This window comes from Mchenga conophoros, linkage group LG3, assembly GCF_057382185.1.
Source record: "Mchenga conophoros isolate Kocher_MC1m ecotype Shallow Benthic linkage group LG3, M_conophoros_male_GT1.1, whole genome shotgun sequence".
Classification (NCBI taxonomy): domain Eukaryota; kingdom Metazoa; phylum Chordata; class Actinopteri; order Cichliformes; family Cichlidae; genus Mchenga; species Mchenga conophoros.
This window is the reverse complement of record NC_140528.1, coordinates 32742123-32759730: the sequence shown is the minus strand read 5'-3', so window position 1 is coordinate 32759730 and position 17608 is coordinate 32742123. Positions and strand designations below refer to the sequence as shown.

At 43.7% G+C, this 17608-nt stretch overlaps 2 protein-coding genes across 2 annotated transcripts; one reads left to right on the top strand and one right to left on the bottom strand.

Moving 5' to 3' along the window:
- Nucleotides 1–1491: 1491 nt before the first annotated feature.
- Nucleotides 1492–9648, top strand: LOC146578221 (uncharacterized). The gene is made up of 8 exons (XM_085268525.1): nucleotides 1492–1777; nucleotides 4124–4302; nucleotides 4407–4492; nucleotides 4872–5195; nucleotides 5929–6261; nucleotides 8671–9000; nucleotides 9162–9491; nucleotides 9557–9648. Exons 1-8 carry the CDS (start codon nucleotides 1580–1582, stop codon nucleotides 9646–9648), a joined length of 1872 nt encoding a protein of 623 aa, XP_085124651.1. The 5' UTR covers nucleotides 1492–1579.
- Nucleotides 9649–13044: 3396 nt separating this feature from the next.
- Nucleotides 13045–16591, bottom strand: LOC146578220 (uncharacterized). The gene is made up of 7 exons (XM_085267777.1): nucleotides 16564–16591; nucleotides 16366–16407; nucleotides 16020–16286; nucleotides 15700–15939; nucleotides 15389–15610; nucleotides 15101–15226; nucleotides 13045–13082 (listed from the first exon to the last, which is right to left on the bottom strand). The coding sequence occupies exons 1-7, from the start codon at nucleotides 16589–16591 to the stop codon at nucleotides 13045–13047; spliced, it is 963 nt and encodes a 320-aa protein (XP_085123903.1).
- Nucleotides 16592–17608: the final 1017 nt, after the last annotated feature.

Here is a 17608-nt window from a genome sequence, read left to right as displayed (position 1 = left end):
CCTTTATTAGTCCCACATGTGGGAATTTTCTAGACTCCATTATTGTAACGCACTTTATAGTGGGGTTAGTGATGCATCTGTTAGGCGTCTGCAGGTTATGAAGCACATCTTTTAACTGGAACAAAAAGGTCTGAGCACATTACCCCCATTTTAATTTCACTTGCTGGCTTCCTGTCACAAACTGGTAGTAGGAACTCAAGAGCAAAGTTTCTTTTAAACTTATGACACACACACATATTTACACAAGCACACACACACTGGTTTTGCTTACAGAAACAGTCAGACAGGTTTGTGCATGTTGATCTGGAAGATAAGTTCTCAAATGCCGCAGGTTATTCTCGCATAGTTAAAGCCAAAAGAGAGAATTGTTTTTTGTTTTAGGACCAAGTGTATGTTTGCACCAGACTTTTACCATAAGAAGTATGTAAATGAGAAAAAAGTGAACTGTAGTCCTCTCATTTCTTTTAAAACAATGACGGGACTCAAACACAAACACACTGAAACTGAAGTCCAGCTGTAATCCAGGCCAGAGTTCTGAACAGTAAGACAGTCAGTGGGTAAAATATCACAGGCAAGGGGGAGAGATGACAGACAAAATATAAAAACAGCAAAGGTAAACACACACACACATGGCATTATTATAGACAGGAGAAACGTCTTGGAAATAGTCTTTGAGCATGTAGAATCCACATCTGTCACTGGTGGGCAGATAAACTGAATCCGTTGATACAGCCATCCTTGGATGTGCATCTGAGGAGAAGGATCAGACGAAGCAGGTGGTGGTCAACCTCCCGAGCAAACCACACCTCATCCAAAGTTTGGGCATGGAGGTGGTCACCACGTACAAGCTGCTGGGTCTTCACCTTAACGATAACCTGGACTGCTCAGAAAACACTCAAACTCGGCACCAGGACCAAAGTCGACTGTGCTGACAGGCTGAAGTCTGCAGGACATTACTGAGGATGTCTGCAATCTTTTATCCAGAGCTCTGCTGTGGAGGCGGCAGCAGAGAGAGGGGCAGGTAACGGCTAAATAGCCTGGTGAAGAGGGCCAGCTCTGTCCTGGACAGTCCCCTAGACCCCATAAAGGAGGTGGGTGGGCTATTATGCACAACATCTCTCATCCCTGCATGAGACTGTGGATGGAGACTGTGGATGGAGACTGTGGAAGGAGACTGTGGACGGAGACTGTGGAAGGAGACTGTGGACGGAGACTGTGGACGGAGACAGTGGACGGAGACTGTGGATGGAGACTGTGGAAGGAGACTGTGGACGGAGACTGTGGACGGAGACTGTGGATGGAGACTGTGGATGGAGACTGTGGACGGAGACTGTGGATGGAGACTGTGGATGGAGACTGTGGATGGAGCGCTATCACAGGTCCTTCATCCCGACAGAAGCCAGGCTGTAACATTATAAACAGGATAAACACTGTTTATAAATATGTGTGTATAACTATCACTGCCTGCACTTTATGTGCACATAAAACATCTTGTGTTATTTTTCTGCATATAGTTGCACAGAATCTTTTTATTATTTATTTTTTCTATTTTTATGTGGGATCAATAAGGTCTTTGTCTATGTCTGTCTCCTCAGTTTCCCAGTGTGCCTCAGGTGTGGAGGTACTAGAGGGGGCGGAGTTTGTTCTCCTGCCCTGTGAGTTTCCCACTTTTGAAGAAAAAGAATCCACAGCTGTGTGGAGTCGCTATGACCTCAATCCCTCCACAGTGCACCTGCGTCGACGAGAAGGCGATGACCTCCAGAACCAAAATCAGAATCAGAATCAGAATCAGAAAGGGTTTTATTGCCAAATGTTGAGCAGGTTTACAACATTAGGAAATTGCTGCGGTGCTTCAGTGCAAACATAGTGTTATAAATTACGTTTAAATAGACATGAAAATAAAAATAAGAGTAAGAATTAAAAGTGCTAAGTAGATAGATATAATAATAATGGATTGGATTTATATAGCGCTTTTCAAGGCACCCAAAGCGCTTTACAATACCACTATTCATTCACTCTCACATTCACACACTGGTGGAGGCAATCTACGGTTGTAGCCACAGCTGCCCTGGGGCAGACTGACAGAAGCGAGGCTGCCATATCGCGCCATCGGCTCCTCTGGCCAACACCAGTAGGCGGTAGGGTAAAGTGTCTTGCCCAAGGACACAACGACCAGGACAGAGAGCCCGGGGATCGAACCGGCGACCTTCCGGTTACAGATACGCTTCCCAACCCCCTGAGCCACGGTCGCCCCACAATCATGTATATATATCATATATACATGATATATACATGAGTGCAGGTGGTGATCAGTGCCAAACATGGAATGATACAGTGAACACAGCGTAGGGTCATGTGTTAGTGGTGGGAACAGTCATATGGTTATTGTTCATGTGTCCGACAGCAGAGGGGAAGAAACTGTTCTTATGGCGAGAGGTTCTGGTGCGAATGGACCGGAGCCTCCTGCCTGAGGGGAGCAGGTCAAACAGACTGTGTCCAGGGTGAGAAGGGTCAGCTGTGATCTGAGCTGCACGCCCCAGTGTCCTGGAGGTGTACAGGTCCTGCAGAGATGGGAGTCTGCAGCCAATCACCTTCTCAGCAGAGCGCACAACACGCTGCAGTCTCTGTTTGTCCCTGATAGTGGCTCCAGCGTACCACACAGTGATGGAGGAGGTGAGGATGGACTCGATGATTGCAGTGTAGAATTGCATCATCGTCCGTGTTGGCAGGTTGAATTTCTTCAGCTGCCTCAGGAAGTACATCCTCTGCTGGGCTTTCTTGATGACGGAGGTGATGGTGGGCTCCCACTTCAGGTCCTGGGTGATGGTGGTACCCAGGAAGCGGAATGAGTCCACAGAGGTGATGGGGGTGTCAGTCAGGATGATGGGGGGGAGTGGGGCTGTGTGCTTCCTGAAGTCCACAATAATCTCCACTGTCTTCTGGGCATTTAGCACCAGGTTGTTGTGGCTGCACCAGGACACCAGACGTTCAACCTCCCTCCTGTAGGCAGACTCATCCCCGTCCGAGATGAGTCCAATAACAGTGGTGTCATCTGCAAACTTGATTAGCTTGACAGACTGGTGGGTGGAGGTGCAGCAGTTGGTGTACAGGGAGAAGAGCAGAGGAGAAAGAACACAGCCCTGAGGGGAGCCGGTGCTGATGGTCCGGGAGTCCGAGACATTCTTTCCCAGCCTCACATGCTGCTTCCTGTCCGTCAGGAAGTCAGTGATCCACCGGCAGATGGGATCAGGCACATTCATCTGGGAAAGCTTGCCTTGGAGATGGTCTGGAAGGATGGTGTTGAAGGCAGAGCTGAAGTCCACAAACAGGATCCTGGCGTAGGTTCCTGGGGAGTCCAGATGCTGCAGGATGAAGTGTAGGGCCATGTTGATGGCGTCATCTACAGACCTGTTGGCTCTGTATGCAAACTGCAGGGGGTCCAGGAGGCCGTGAGGGTCTTGAGATAGGAGAGAACCAGGCGCTCAAATGACTTCATGACCACAGATGTCAGAGCCACGGGTCTGTAGTCATTTAGTCCAGTGATCCTAGGTTTCTTGGGGACAGGGATTATGGTAGAGGACTTGAAGCAGGCAGGCACATGACATGCCTGCAGTGAGGAGTTGAAAATGCCAGAAAACACTGGGGCCAGCTCGTTTGCACAGTGTCTGAGGGTGGCAGGAGACACACCGTCTGGGCCGGGAGCTTTTCGAGCATTCAGACTCTTAAACTGCTTCCTCACATCTGCTTCATGAATATGAAGAGTTGTGGTGGGAGGAGGTGGTGTGAAATCCTCTTTTGTGTGGGGTGAGGAGGGGGGTGTTGTAGGTGAAGTGTTTGAAGGTGGTGATGGCTCTATGGAGGGGGGAGAGGTGGGGGAATGAGTGTCCAAAGTGCCTCTATTGTTGGGGCCGTTGGAGGTGTGAAGGCTGCCTGATGGCTCGTCAAAACGGCAGTAGAAGTCGTTAAGGGTGTTGGCTAAGAGCAAGTCATCAGTGGAGTGGGGGGTTTTAGGCTTGTAGTTGGTGATATTCCTAAAACCTTTCCACACAGAGGCCGAGTCATTCTCTGAGATCTGCTGCTGCATCTTCTCAGAGTGCTGGTGTTTTGCAATATAAATGAGCAGTTCAGCGGCCGAACATCCATGAATCCCGACGCTCTGGAAACCGGAGACCTCACTCTCACTCTGAAAAAGCTTCAGCTGTCTGACAGCGGAAGCTACACCTGCACCGTCCGTAAGTTTGGAGTAGAACTGGGTCAGTCAAGAGTGGAACTGCAGGTTCAGCGGGTCAAAGGTGGAGGTCAGTGCAAAGAGATTCAAAATCACATGGAGTGTCACAGAGTGTTAATCATTTCATGTTAACATCATGTAATGTTCATGTTTTCATTGTGTTATAAGTTCCCATCAGTGTCCCAGTGGCTCTGGGTGTCCTGGCTGTAGTTGCAGCTGTCATCGTGGGTGTTGGAGTTCACTTCAGAAGCTATTTTAAGGAAGGTATGTTGTGTGTGTGACGTGTTTGCATTGTGAATAATCTGAATCATCCCTAAACCTCAGATTTATTTTACTTGACTTGTAGTGTTTTTTCTTCTTCTTAATCTATTAGTTATGTTAATAGGTTGTTTTAATTGTCTCCTTTCTTTCAATAAAACACAAACCAGTGTTTCCCCATGTTTCATGTTCTTAAGGAATCCTCCAGCACATTTTGCAGAACAGGCTCCTCTCTCTCATTGAGGAGCCTGAGGACAAACGGCAGCTATTTGTCTAGAATACTAATTGAATTACTCTTTGCTCCCCTCACACACTTTACATGTCAAACATGGGGGCTTTGACAGACTGCGCGCACAAATCATTATTTGTTTTTCTTACTTCACAGTCTCACAGGTGGATGTGGATTCGGGGGTGGAGTCTGTTCAGCTGCCCTTTATAACCACAGGTCACCGACATGAAGATGTAACTGTAGAGTGGACTGACAGCTCCAACAGGATAGTGCACGTCTTTAAAAACGGTTCTGACCACCTTGAAAAACAGCACTGGTTTTACAGAAATCGAACAATGATGAACAAAAACCTGCAGATAGCTGTGGACCTCAGCCTGACTCTGAAATACCCGACAAACAGAGACGCACTCACCTACACCTGCACCGTCTACAGGGGGGAAAACATCCTAAAGAAGAAACAAGTGAAGCTCTACGTCAGAGGTGAGTGCTGTAGACAGAAGATGAAGATGTGAGTCATGAATTGAAGAGCTTGGTGACCACACTGATAATCTGTCCCTGAGGTGAACAGGACTTGATGAGTGAGCTACAGTAAGATCTATTAAGTTAGGTTTTTCAACCATTACTTTTTTATCAGCTCAAACTGAAGATGTGACACAAGTCCAAGAAATTGAGGAGTTTAAGAGAAATTTATGAAATGATTTAGAATGAAAATATTATAATGATAATGTTTTTGAGTCAATGTCAGCCTGAAAGCACCAGGATTTTGAGGATTAGATGTTTTCTTAAGGAAACTCACACGAGCTTCTTCTATTTCTTCTATTCCACACTAAAACAACCTCATTAAAATGCTGCACGCTTTGTCTGGGCCTGCATAGCCCAGAATAATAGCTTATTTAACAAAAGTTCATAATAATCTACATGTAGAGAGAAAATTCAAAGGAAATATTAAGTAGGCAAGCTCACATGATGGTCTATTAACGTTTCCAGTTTGGGTGTAGGAAGTGAAGATAAAGACAGATGATAAATTTCTTCCCATAATTGATTTAGACACCAAAGATAACACTGTGTCTGCTCAGTGGAGCAACAGGACAAATCCCAGGCTGCAGCCAGTCAAACATGTTTTCAGTGCAGATGTTTCACTTCATCCAAACAAAATGTTCTCAGTGCTGATGATGTTGTGTTCAGCTCATTGTGGTATTTTTTCTCCTTTCAGTCCCCCTGGTGGAGGTGGAGCAGGGGGTCGAGTCTGTACAGCTGCCCTGCAAAACCAAACTTCACCTGCTTAAAGACAGTAAAGTGGAGTGGACCTGCATTTACATCCGGACCACAAAGGTCCACGTGTCTGAGAACGGCTCTGACCAGCCTGAAGAACAAGACCACTTTTACAGAGACCGAACGAAGATGAATGAAGACCTGCTGAAAACAGGAGACCTCAGTCTGACCCTGAGATACCCCACAGACAGAGACAACGAAGTCTACACCTGCACCGTCTACAGCAGCGAGGGAAACATCCTGCTGAAGAGAGAAGTGAGGCTTCGAGTCAAAGGTCAGAAATGAATTTAAGTCAGTTATTTATACAGCACCAAATCACAACAACAACTGCGTCAAGGCACTTTATATTATAAGGTAGTTCCTTCAATAATACAGAGAAAACAGAGAAAAACCCAACAATCATATGAGCCCACTATGGGTAAGTGCTTTGGTGATAGTGGGAGGAAAAACTCAGTTTTAACAGGAAGAAACCTCCGTCAGAACCAGGACTGGGGCGGCCATTTCTGACCCATTCCAACAAAACGATGGCTGATAAACACACGTGCTGTGGTAGAGAGGCAGAGGTTATTAATGACTAATTATTACATTCAGAGAGGTGTATTAGTGTATTAACACATCATCACAACCACAATCAACACAATCATCATCTCGGCTCCTCTGACGACCTGTTTGCTGTTGCATGCTGTTGAAAGGCAGTGAGGAGAGGGGACACTCGGGCAGTGCATTTATCACGTATAATGTGTTTCCTGGATACACTGCTGCTTTTACAGCATTCAGAGATCGATGGCTCCGTGTCAGAGCTGGCTATGAACTTCAGACGGCTCAGACTTTAACTTAACAAAAAAGTTATCAGTAGTTCTTTTCATCTTTCCTTATTACCCACACCTACATCCACTCTGTCAGGCCTAGGCTGCTCACTAGGGCTGGGTATCATCACTGATTTCTATAATCCCTTTGATTCCGATTCACGAGGTCCCGATTTGATTCAATTTAGCCTCAGACAGTCAGAAATATTATAATTCTGATCATTTATCAGCACTGATACATGTGAGACTTCATCATAATTGTGAGCATCACAGCTGATGTCTTTGTGTGAAAGTAACTGAGGATAAAACAGAGAAAAACATGAAGGAGATTTTCCTGGTCTGGCGTTTTATAGCAGATAACCTTAAAAATATTCTGCAGTAGATCAAAAACTGTAGAAAACCATGAATCGACATAGCATAACTAAGGGAGGATCCAGGGTCACCTGGTCCAGCCCTAACTATATGCTTTAGCCAAAAGGAAAGTTTTAAGCCTAATCTTAAAAGTAGAGATAGTGTCTGTCTCCTGAATCCAAACTGGAAGCTGGTTCCACAGAAGAGGGGCCTGAAAACTGAAGGCTCTGCCTCCCATTCTACTTTTAAATACTCTAGGAACAACAAGTAGGCCTGCAGAGCGAGAGCGGAGTGCTCTGGGTAAACTGGTGTAAGATCCAATAAAGTGTCATCTTGTCATTATATGCTCCACTTTCTTGTAACTAGTTACCAAAATAGATTGTACTGATACAATACAATAGATTTATACACAAAATGAGTTGAGATCAGGAGTATCTGTACTTCATTGATTTGATTGATCACAATGTGTGTGTTACATGAACACACAGATTGTAGTTTTGGGTAAGTTTAAGGGTCCAAATATGTGTTTCATTCAATGATATACAGATGAATTTACACTTTTTATGTAATCTTTCTTTTTTGGATTTTTTGTTAATAAATGGTAAATGGCCTTTATTTATATAGCGCTTTACTCAGTCTCTAAGGACCCCAAAGCGCTTTACACTACATTCAGTCACCCATTCACACACACAGTCACACACTGGTGACAGCAGCTACAGTGTAGCCACAGCCGCCCTGGGGCACACCGACAGAGGCGAGGTGATAATTTGTCTCCCTTTATTAAAGTCAAACTACCATAAAAAATTAGAGACTCGTTCTTTCTTTGTGAGCAGTCCCACTCAAATCCTACTAAAGTGGACTGAAGGCAACAATTCAAAAGAAATGAAGAACAACCAATAAAATACATTATTGAATTATTATTGTACTTGTCTTGCTCTCAGCGAAGGCGGTCGCACTTTTTCTCCTCTTTTCTCCCTCTTTTCTCCCTTTTCTCCTCACTCCCTTATCTTCCCTGGGAAGATAAGGGAGTGAGGAGAGGGGACACTCGGGCGACATGACAACCCAATCCTGTGGGTTGTCATGTCTTGTGCTGTGGACATTTATGTGCTTTTTGTGCAGAGGAGTTTTTTTGTCTCCTGTTCTCGTGCTGTCCTACCATGGAAGCACAGCATGAGTAGAGGTCTCTTTTTTTCCTCTTGTACTTTCCCATTGTAGTGTATATTTCAGTGTTTTTCTGTAACGCTACCGATCTCTGACTTGTATCCTCATGTGATGTCTGTGTTGTGTGTGTAAGGTCGAGGGGGGGGGGGTCCCATTTCACTGCAGGGCAACCTGCATGTGGCGAATAAAGCTTTGATTGATTGATTAATCCTGAATTAAATGAGTGTAGTATATTTCATCTTTAGGAAATCAACACAAGCAAAGACAAATATCATAGTTTGAGCTTAAAATTGAATATTAAAGTTCTCTTTGAAATCATTGAATAAAACTGCTGCTGTGTCATGTTGTGTTCGTTGTCCTCTCAGTCTGTCAGGTGGAGGTGGAGGAGGGGGCGGAGTCTGTCCAGCTGCCCTTCACAACCACAGAAAACCTGCCTGGAGATGCTGAAGTGGAGTGGTGGCGCTATGAACCTGAACCACCGATGACTGTTCACAAATATCACGCCGGCTCTGACCAGCCTGACGCACGAGACCAGTTTTACAGAGAGCGAAACGAAATGAGAGACGACTCACTGAAAACTGGAGACCTCAGTCTGACCCTGAAACTCCCCACAGACAGAGACACTGGAAAGTACATCTGCAGAGTTGAGGGGAAAGGGATCAAGAGAAAGAAAACAGTTCTGCTGAGAGTGATGAGTCAGTGCAAATACCTATGAAATATTTCTTACAGTGTATTTGTTTATAAAATGACAATAATTAAATGTAAATATCAGACTGCAGCATAAAGAAGCTTAATAAGGTGTTTTCTAGATTCACTGCTGTCTGTACAGCTCATGTTGTGTTTGTTGTCCTCTCAGACTGTGTGGTGGAGGTGGAGGAGGGGGCGGAGTCTGTCCAGCTGCCCTTCACAACCACACAAAACCTGCCTGAAGATGCTGAAGTGGAGTGGAAACGCTATGAACCATACAGGAAGGTCCACGTGTATAAGAACGGCTCTGACCAGCCTGAAGAACAGCACCAGGTTTACAGAGACCGAACGAAGATGAATGAAGACCTGCTGAAAACTGGAGACCTCAGTCTGACCCTGAAACAGCCCACAGATGGAGACAGTGGAGAATACATCTGTAATGTCTGCAGCAAAGAAAGAAGCATTTCAAGAGAGACCACAGTGCTACTAAAGGTCAAAGGTCAGTATGAAAATATAAGTTTGTCTCTTGTTGTCTGTTCCTGGCTGACTGTCTTGTCTCTGCAGGGAGAGTTCAGGTCCAGGATCAAACAGGGGACATCAGGAACAGAAGCAGCTCCATTGATCCGACTCCTCTGATGGCTGATCAACCAGTTTGATCTGTGCTTAGTTTAGGATCAGCTTTTAGTTCAAGTTAAAATTAAAGTCCCTTTCTCATGACTACACTTTAAGAAAGGGACTGGAGCACACCAGCCTGCGTGGCAGAGTTCCAAGACTGTTGGGGGAAAAAAACCCTGGACTGATGAGTGTGTGTCATTATACACTGCATTTCAGAAAAGGAAGCTCATACCAACAGTAAAATATGGTGATAGTCTGATAGTCTGAGGCTGTTTTGCTGCCTCAGGACCTGCAAGACTTGCCTCCCTAAATGGAACCATGAATTCGGCCCTCTTAAAGAAACAATTCTTTAGGAGACTATCTGGCCATCCGCTCTCATCTGACCTGAAGCGCACTTGGTTTCTGCAGCCGGAAAATTATGCAAAACACCCAAATAAGTCAAAGTTCTTACCTGAATCTGATTTATATCCTGTGACATGACCTTAAAAAGGTGGTTCATGCTTGAAAACCCAGCAATGTGGCTAAATTACAACAATTCTGCAACAGTGAGTGGGCTGAAAATCCTCCACAGTGCTGTTAAAGATTTATTGCAGGTTGTTACAAATGCTTGGTTGCAGTTATTTATTAAATTCAGGGGCAATAGCTTTTTCTGACATGTTCATCTAGGTTTGGGTTTTTCCCCTTAATAATAAACACATTTATTTAGAAACTGCATTTTGTGTTTACTTCTGTTCTTTGGATAATATTGTAATTCAATTAATGTTTTATCACTCACCTTTGAAAGTTCAGGTCAGGGGTTAACGTGTGATAATGAGAAATAACAGAGAAAAACAAAAGGAAGGTGCAATGAGACAGGAAATCATGATTCATGGCAAATGAAATTTATCAATAATTGAAAGCCATCCTGACAGTTATTACAAATTAATATTAGCAGGTTCAGTCCCAACTGATGACCTATAAAGATCTGTGTCATTACCAAAGTGTCACAAAAGAAACATCTCATGATGGGTAAAACCAGTGAGCTGTCTCAAAACCTTCACAACCGTATTGTTGCAAAACATACTGAAGGTATTGGTTCTAAACTACTGGAGGTTCTAGTGAGCACTGTTGGGTTCTTAATGCAGAGGTGGAAAGAACATCATTTCACCATATATAATAATGATCAGAAGAGTCGTTGAAGAGCCAAGGTGCTACAGAAAAACCTGGAATCAGCAGGTATAATTGTTTCAAGAAGGCATGGCATGTAGGTCACCATCCATGGTGCCATTGCTGAAGAAAAAGCATGATGAAGAGCTTTTAAAGTTTGCTGAACATTTAGAGAAGCCAGTGAAATATGGTCTGGTCAGATGATCATATGATTGTTCGGTTTTTCTCTGTAGGGTCTACCTTACAATATAAAGGTGGTTGTTATTGTGATTGGTCGCTATATGAATAAAATTGACTGGAAATGAAAAGATGACATTTAGTCCTTGCCAAGCTCAATACAGGAAGGCTACACAGATAAAGGTCAGTAAAAATAGTGTTCAAGCTTGTGGTTTATTTTCCGGCTCTACATAAGAAACGCTTCAACCACAAGTGATGGCAGTTCACTGATCATCATTTATACATGTAAACTGGTTGTCTGTGTAAACGAACTGCTGCTACTGCTCTAATCCAGCTGAGCACTCAAGACTCAGCTATTCACACACTGCTTTCTAAGCACCCTTATCAAACACTCACGTTTGGATGGAGGCGTCAGAAGAAATTTGGGGTTCAGTATCTTGCCTAAGAATACTTCAGCATGCAGACAAGAAGACACATTTAGAAGACAACCCACTGCATCACATGAGCCTCAGTCAGCGTTCACAGTGCACAGAGAGATCCTGCTGGTTTGCTGTTTATGCATTACTAATGTAGATTTATTTTTGACATGCGTGTTTAAGGTTCGGTGCCCAAACTGACAGTGACTGATGGCAACATTTAGACTGAAAACCAAACAATGAAACTCTGAGAGACACAGGACGATTATCGACTCTGTCCACACAGTGGAAAATTTGTTCTTAATAGAGGAAACATCGTCTACATAACAGACCCAATCAGCAGGAGCGATGCTAAACACAGCAGCTGTGGTTTCCTGTTTGATGAAAACAGGTCGTCTGCCTTCATGTTCAGTCGTCATGTTACAGATACTAACTGAACTGAACCTTCAGCAGGTTTTGGACGTTTATGAGACAAATTTAAATCACAAACTTTCATCACTTTAATCCTGCAGGTTTGAAACTGTTTTCTATTATTAGAAAGATTCTTTGTGTATTTCAGGTAAAGTGTGATGCTCATATGTAAATAACATCTTGTTTTGTTTCCTGTCCAACTGGCCAGCTTTGAGATGAAACCAGTCATTTTTAACCAGGACATGTCCTTTAATGCACATATTAAACAAATATGTAGGACTGCTTTCTTCCATTTGAGCAACATCTCTAAAATTAGAAATATCCTGTCTCAGAGTGACGCTGAAAAACAAGTTCATGCATTTATTACTTCTAGGCTCAAAATCGTTTTCTGTGCCTGCCATGAACAGCTGTGTGGCAGGCAGAGGCAAGACCCAAATGCAGGACTTGGAAACAAAGGGGTCGGCTAAAAGAGGCAGCGTTATTAATGTTAGAAGATACTCAGAAAGAAACATAAAAATACAAGAAAAACAAAGAAAGAAAATTAGAGAATATAAACAGGAAACTACGAAGGAAACATAGAACTCACAGAAGAACACAGCAAAACAGGCACGAGGGAGACTGAGGACCTAAACACAGGGATGGGATTACAAACACAATGAGACAGAACACAGAGAAAACAGACAAACACAGGTACGTGAGCGGGGAGACTGAAAGAATAACAAAACACAGAGAAGAGGCTGGCACAGACTGGACACGAAGGAAATAAACATGAGCAACAAGAAATAGAGAATAAGAAATATAAATAATGACGACTCTGACAAATAAGGGAACCTGAGCTCAAGAGACACCAATATAGAACCAGAACAAAGGTCATTGAAACAAGAGAACAAATAAACACATAGTCCATAACAAACACAAAAACTAGGTCAAAGACTGAGGACCATCACAGGACACTCTGTGTCAAACATGAGTGTTCATAAGTTCAGAGTATTGATCAGTTTGAAATGATGGAAGCAGCTCCTGAAAGTGACGACTCTTCACCTCGCAGTAGACCTTTGTCAGAGTTCAAGCTGCACAGACTCAAACCAGCAGCAGGTTGATTTCTTTAGTTCCCCGTCAATCCTGGTTGCTCAGGAGGAACTTGCTCCCACAATGACATCACTGTGTGAATGAATGGGAGTGAATGAAGAAAGGAGGAAGCTGATGACTGCCTGTAAATGTTCCCATGGTGACTGACAGAGTGAGACTGTCCACAGGAAGTCTGCAGGTCTGTCCTCAGCTTCCTGTTTACACTTCTTCTGTGGTGTCTGTGGTTCCTTTAGCTTCTGTAAAAATGGGACAGTTGAGTGTGCAGTCATGGTGCAGGTCACTAGAAGGGTGAGGCATTTATTGTCCTACCAACTTTAAAACCTAATTAATGTGTATATGTATGTAACAAATATATGAAATTTTAAACCTAATTTTTAAACTGAAGCTTAAAGAGAAAAAAGTTAATGATGGATTGCATTTATATAACACTTTTCTAGGCACCCAAAGTACAGTTCCACAGTCACTCTCACACACTGGTGGAGGCAGCTACAGTTGTAGCCACAGCTGCCCGGGGACAGACTGACAGAAGCAAGGCTGCCATATCGCACCATCGGCCCCTCTGGCCATCACCAGTAGGCGGTAGGGGAAGTGTCTTGCCATAGGACACAACCACCAGGACAGAGAGAGAGCAGGAGGGATCAAACCGGCGACCTTCCACTTATAGAGGAGCTTCCCAATCCACTGAACCACAGTCGCCCCGATAGTTCAGCATGTAATAACACTGGGACATGAGTCATATAGGTGCAGCCTCCCTACCTGTGTTCTCAGGGGTCTGAGTGATGATGTCAGCATTGGTCATGTGTGTTTTTGGGATGACATCATCAAGACAAGAACATGCCAATGAGTGACTGAATATCCGGGTTTTATTTACAACTCACTGAACTTGGATTTCCCATCAACCCTGTTTGCCTGCTGAACTGAATTCAAATATATATTGTTTTCATTTAATAATAATCCTGCAGAGAAATCTTAATTCTTATGAAGACGTTGTGAGGGGCTTCATGAATCTCTCTCTGAAAAAGAACTCATTTTGTTTCACTTTAAACACTAGTCACACAAAGAGATGAAGACAAGAAACAAAGTTAAGAACATCTTTTGCTGTGTGGTAACTTTACATCTTCCTTTGTTCAGTCCTGCATCTCAGCACCGGTATCTGCTGACATGCACTCTCTCTCCTCTCAGACACTGTTTATCTCTACAGAGTCCACAACATTCAAATAGCTGCTAGACTGATCTTAAACACATAAAACACTTCATGGTTTATGTGTTTTACCTTTGATCATTTCCCACTGATCTCAACAAAGAAGCTCCGTCACAGAGAGCTTCTCTCAGCAGTTAACCACACCAGCAGCACCTGTTTTGATGTGGGTGAATGAACGCTCGACTCCGGGAAATATGAACTACTGACTCAGGTGACTTCACTATTTATGTGCTTTTACATCTGATTACTGCTACTACTGTGTATAACCCTCAGATTTACATGGCAATAAAAGAAATAATGTGGTCACTGAACTAGCTTCTCCTGCTAGTCCCAAAAACGTGACTCAAAGTGAGAGCTGACTGGGCTTTTTCAGCTGTAGCCTAAACTGTGGAAGCATCACCCTGCCCTTGTTAGTTCAGCCCACTCGCTGCCTGTCTTTAAATAATGTCTTAAAATGTGTTTTTGCTCCTCAGATTAGAGTCAGAACGCGAGCAGTACATTCTCACCTTGTACTGGTTGTTATTTTCCTAATTTTGCTGGTTTGCTGGTTTGTAGAGTATTTTTATTAAACTGTCCAACGTGTGCTTCTCCGATTTATTTTTGAAAAGATACATCTGGATTAAAAACAAACCAAATCCGCTCAGATTATTTTTAATCTTCAGTTCAGGCCGACAGCTCCTGTTACACTGTGTCATTCACACAAACCTGAATTGACTCCCATCAAACACCGATCATATCTGTTTAAGCTGCAGGATTTCCTGTCTCAGTGCCACGTCTCTCTCTGCTGACTGCCTCATGTTATAAACACTGAACTGACCAACGAAACCACAGTACAGCTTTAATTATGAAACCAGTGACAGGTTTTACTGAGGAAACAGGAACCTGAAGAGTGAACTGCACCTGCTGTCAATCCCACTTTCAAAACACTAGTTTGATAAATTTGAGAAGAAGATTCTCATTGTTTCACTGACCACATTTTACAAGCCCAATGAAAACTACTTTTGGGTTTATCTCTCATTGATGTCCCTCGCTAGAACACAGGTGAATGTGTACCTGCAGTGTTTGTCCTCAGACTGGAGTAAAGTACTTCAGGTTCGCTGGCTGGAGTCTTATTGGTCCAGGCTCTACTGGTGACCTCAGCATAGGTGACATCATTTACTGGAGCTGACTGGTATCTCCCTGCAAAGATGAAGTGATCTGAAAGAATACTAGTATTTGTGTCTGTGGAGTTTTAGTCTGAATCTACTTTCTAAGTGTTCTAAAAATAGAAACGCTGATGGAGGCTGTCTTGATGTGTCCAAGATGATGACTTTGGATGAAAATTTGAGACAGACGCCATACCTGTGCGCTTCTTCCACAGAAGATGAAGTACAAACAGAACCAGAACCAATAGCACCAGGGAACCTATAGCAGCTACAATTGGGGATATGAGGGAGGAGGGGGGAGAGGGAGAAGGGGGAGGAGAAAGAAGGGTAGAAGAAGAGGAGATATGAGTGTTTGTGAGTGACGTTATGGTTGTTGTTGCTTCTTTTGTTGTTGTAAACAAGGCTGTGGTTGAAGGACCTGCAGGAGAGATGAGGAAGCTGGTTCAGTAAATTTATCATCAGCTCAGCAGATTGGCTTTAAACAGGAAGTGATGTCAGTGATCTGACCTCTGACCCTCAGAAAGCTCTGAGGAGATGATCCAAACTCATCAGTAGAACACCAGTAGAGACCTTCATCAGACTGCTGCACGTTAATGGTGATGAGTTTCTCTGATTTAGGTCTAACAAGACGTCCATTAAAGTAGAAATAAGCTGCAGCTGTGCCACCAGTTTTCTTCTTACAGCGTAGAGTGACATCACTTCCTGTCCTCACAGGAAGTGCAGGGATCTCCAGGATCACATGTTTATCTGAAGAAAAGACCCACAGAGTGATGTAGAGGTGGTATAACAGTCTGCTGTTAGTCTGATGAAATGAATGACTTCATTACCTGATACAGTGATGTTGACTTCTTCACTCTTCTCTCCAGCTTCACCTTTACACCAGTAAACTCCACTGATTGGCTCGAACTCATCAAACAAACAGGATGAACCATTGAACCTCCCGAAGCCCCGCCCACCTGCTCCACATGACTCAGTCCTACTTCCTGTGTCCCTCTTCACCGTCCATCCATCAGAGCCCAGCTGACCTTCACATGTCAGAGACACTGAGGCTGCTGTGAAGAACTGCTGAAGGTTTGGACTGACGCTCAGAGAGACTGGAGGACAGACGGACAGTTTCTATCAGTGTTTACACTCAGTGTTTGTCCTGGACCATGGTGCACTTCATCTACTCACCTGCACAAACAGTCAGTGCAGACAGCAGCAGCACACACACACCTGCAACAGGAGGTCAGAGGTCACTGAAAGTCAGAGGTCAATGAAGGTCATAGGATATTAAAGGTGAGAGGTCACTGAAAGACATTGGACATTATGACCAGAAGGCAGTAATAGGCCTGGGAGAGCATCTTCTATGTTACCATGTTCACCCTTCACCCTGCTGTGATGGCACTTGTTTAGCCATTTGTCACATAGACTCTGGATGTTATATTTCAAAGCTGCACACTGGTTATCTGTGTAGGTCACAGTTAGGTAGTGATGGCCCGCTTGAAGCTGACGCTCCGGAGCGTGTGTCGAAAAAAACAACACACTGGTTCAGAAGCACTGTGTCGAGGCTTGCTTCGTTTGGCAAAAGTCACGTGACCAGTGACGTCCGAAGCTTCATTACGCACGTAACTGCTTCGGTACCTGATTCAAACGGATATAAGGAAGTGAATCATCCACGGGATTCGTGGAGTGTGTTGATGGTGACAGAGAGCGAAGAGGTGATCATTCCACTGACAGATATGGAGCCAGCGAGGAAGAGAGGACGTTCTGGCGTGTGGAAATATTTTGAGTTGATTTTGCTCAATTCATTTTATCTGCTGAAGTGAAAAACCTGAAATGTCCAAAATCATGTTTTCATAATGTAAATATCATTACAGCATATGACTTCAGGAACACTTCCATGTGAATTAAAGCTAATGAAGACTACAAAAATGTATTTGACACTATACGTACATGACATTGCTACAGTTTAGAAAATCATTTTGTTTATTGTTGTTAGGTGATAGTCTGCAGGACCCAGGAATACCTGCATATCTACCAGCTTGCAGTGTAGTTCCTGCACTCCACAGCCTCTTCTGTTCCATGCAAGTGGATTTTCTCCAGGGCAGGAGAAACTATTTCTAAGAAAAGAAACAGACTCAGCCAGCACACAGTAACACTAATCCTCTTTTTAACTGTAAATAACAAAAGGGCTACCTTACATAGATCATGTTTTTACTTTGCAAGTTCTTGATTAGGGGTGGGTTTTGATTATCGCCTTTCTGATTACAATCCATGCTAAATTGAATAAAGTGATATTGATTCATTACAATCCCGTGTCGATTTGTAAATTAACGTTATTATGCCTGAAACGCCAGCATCTCAGGTTAAACCTCACAACATGTCGTCAAACACCATACAGCTAAAACAGTAACTGGGAGCAGGTTTACGGATT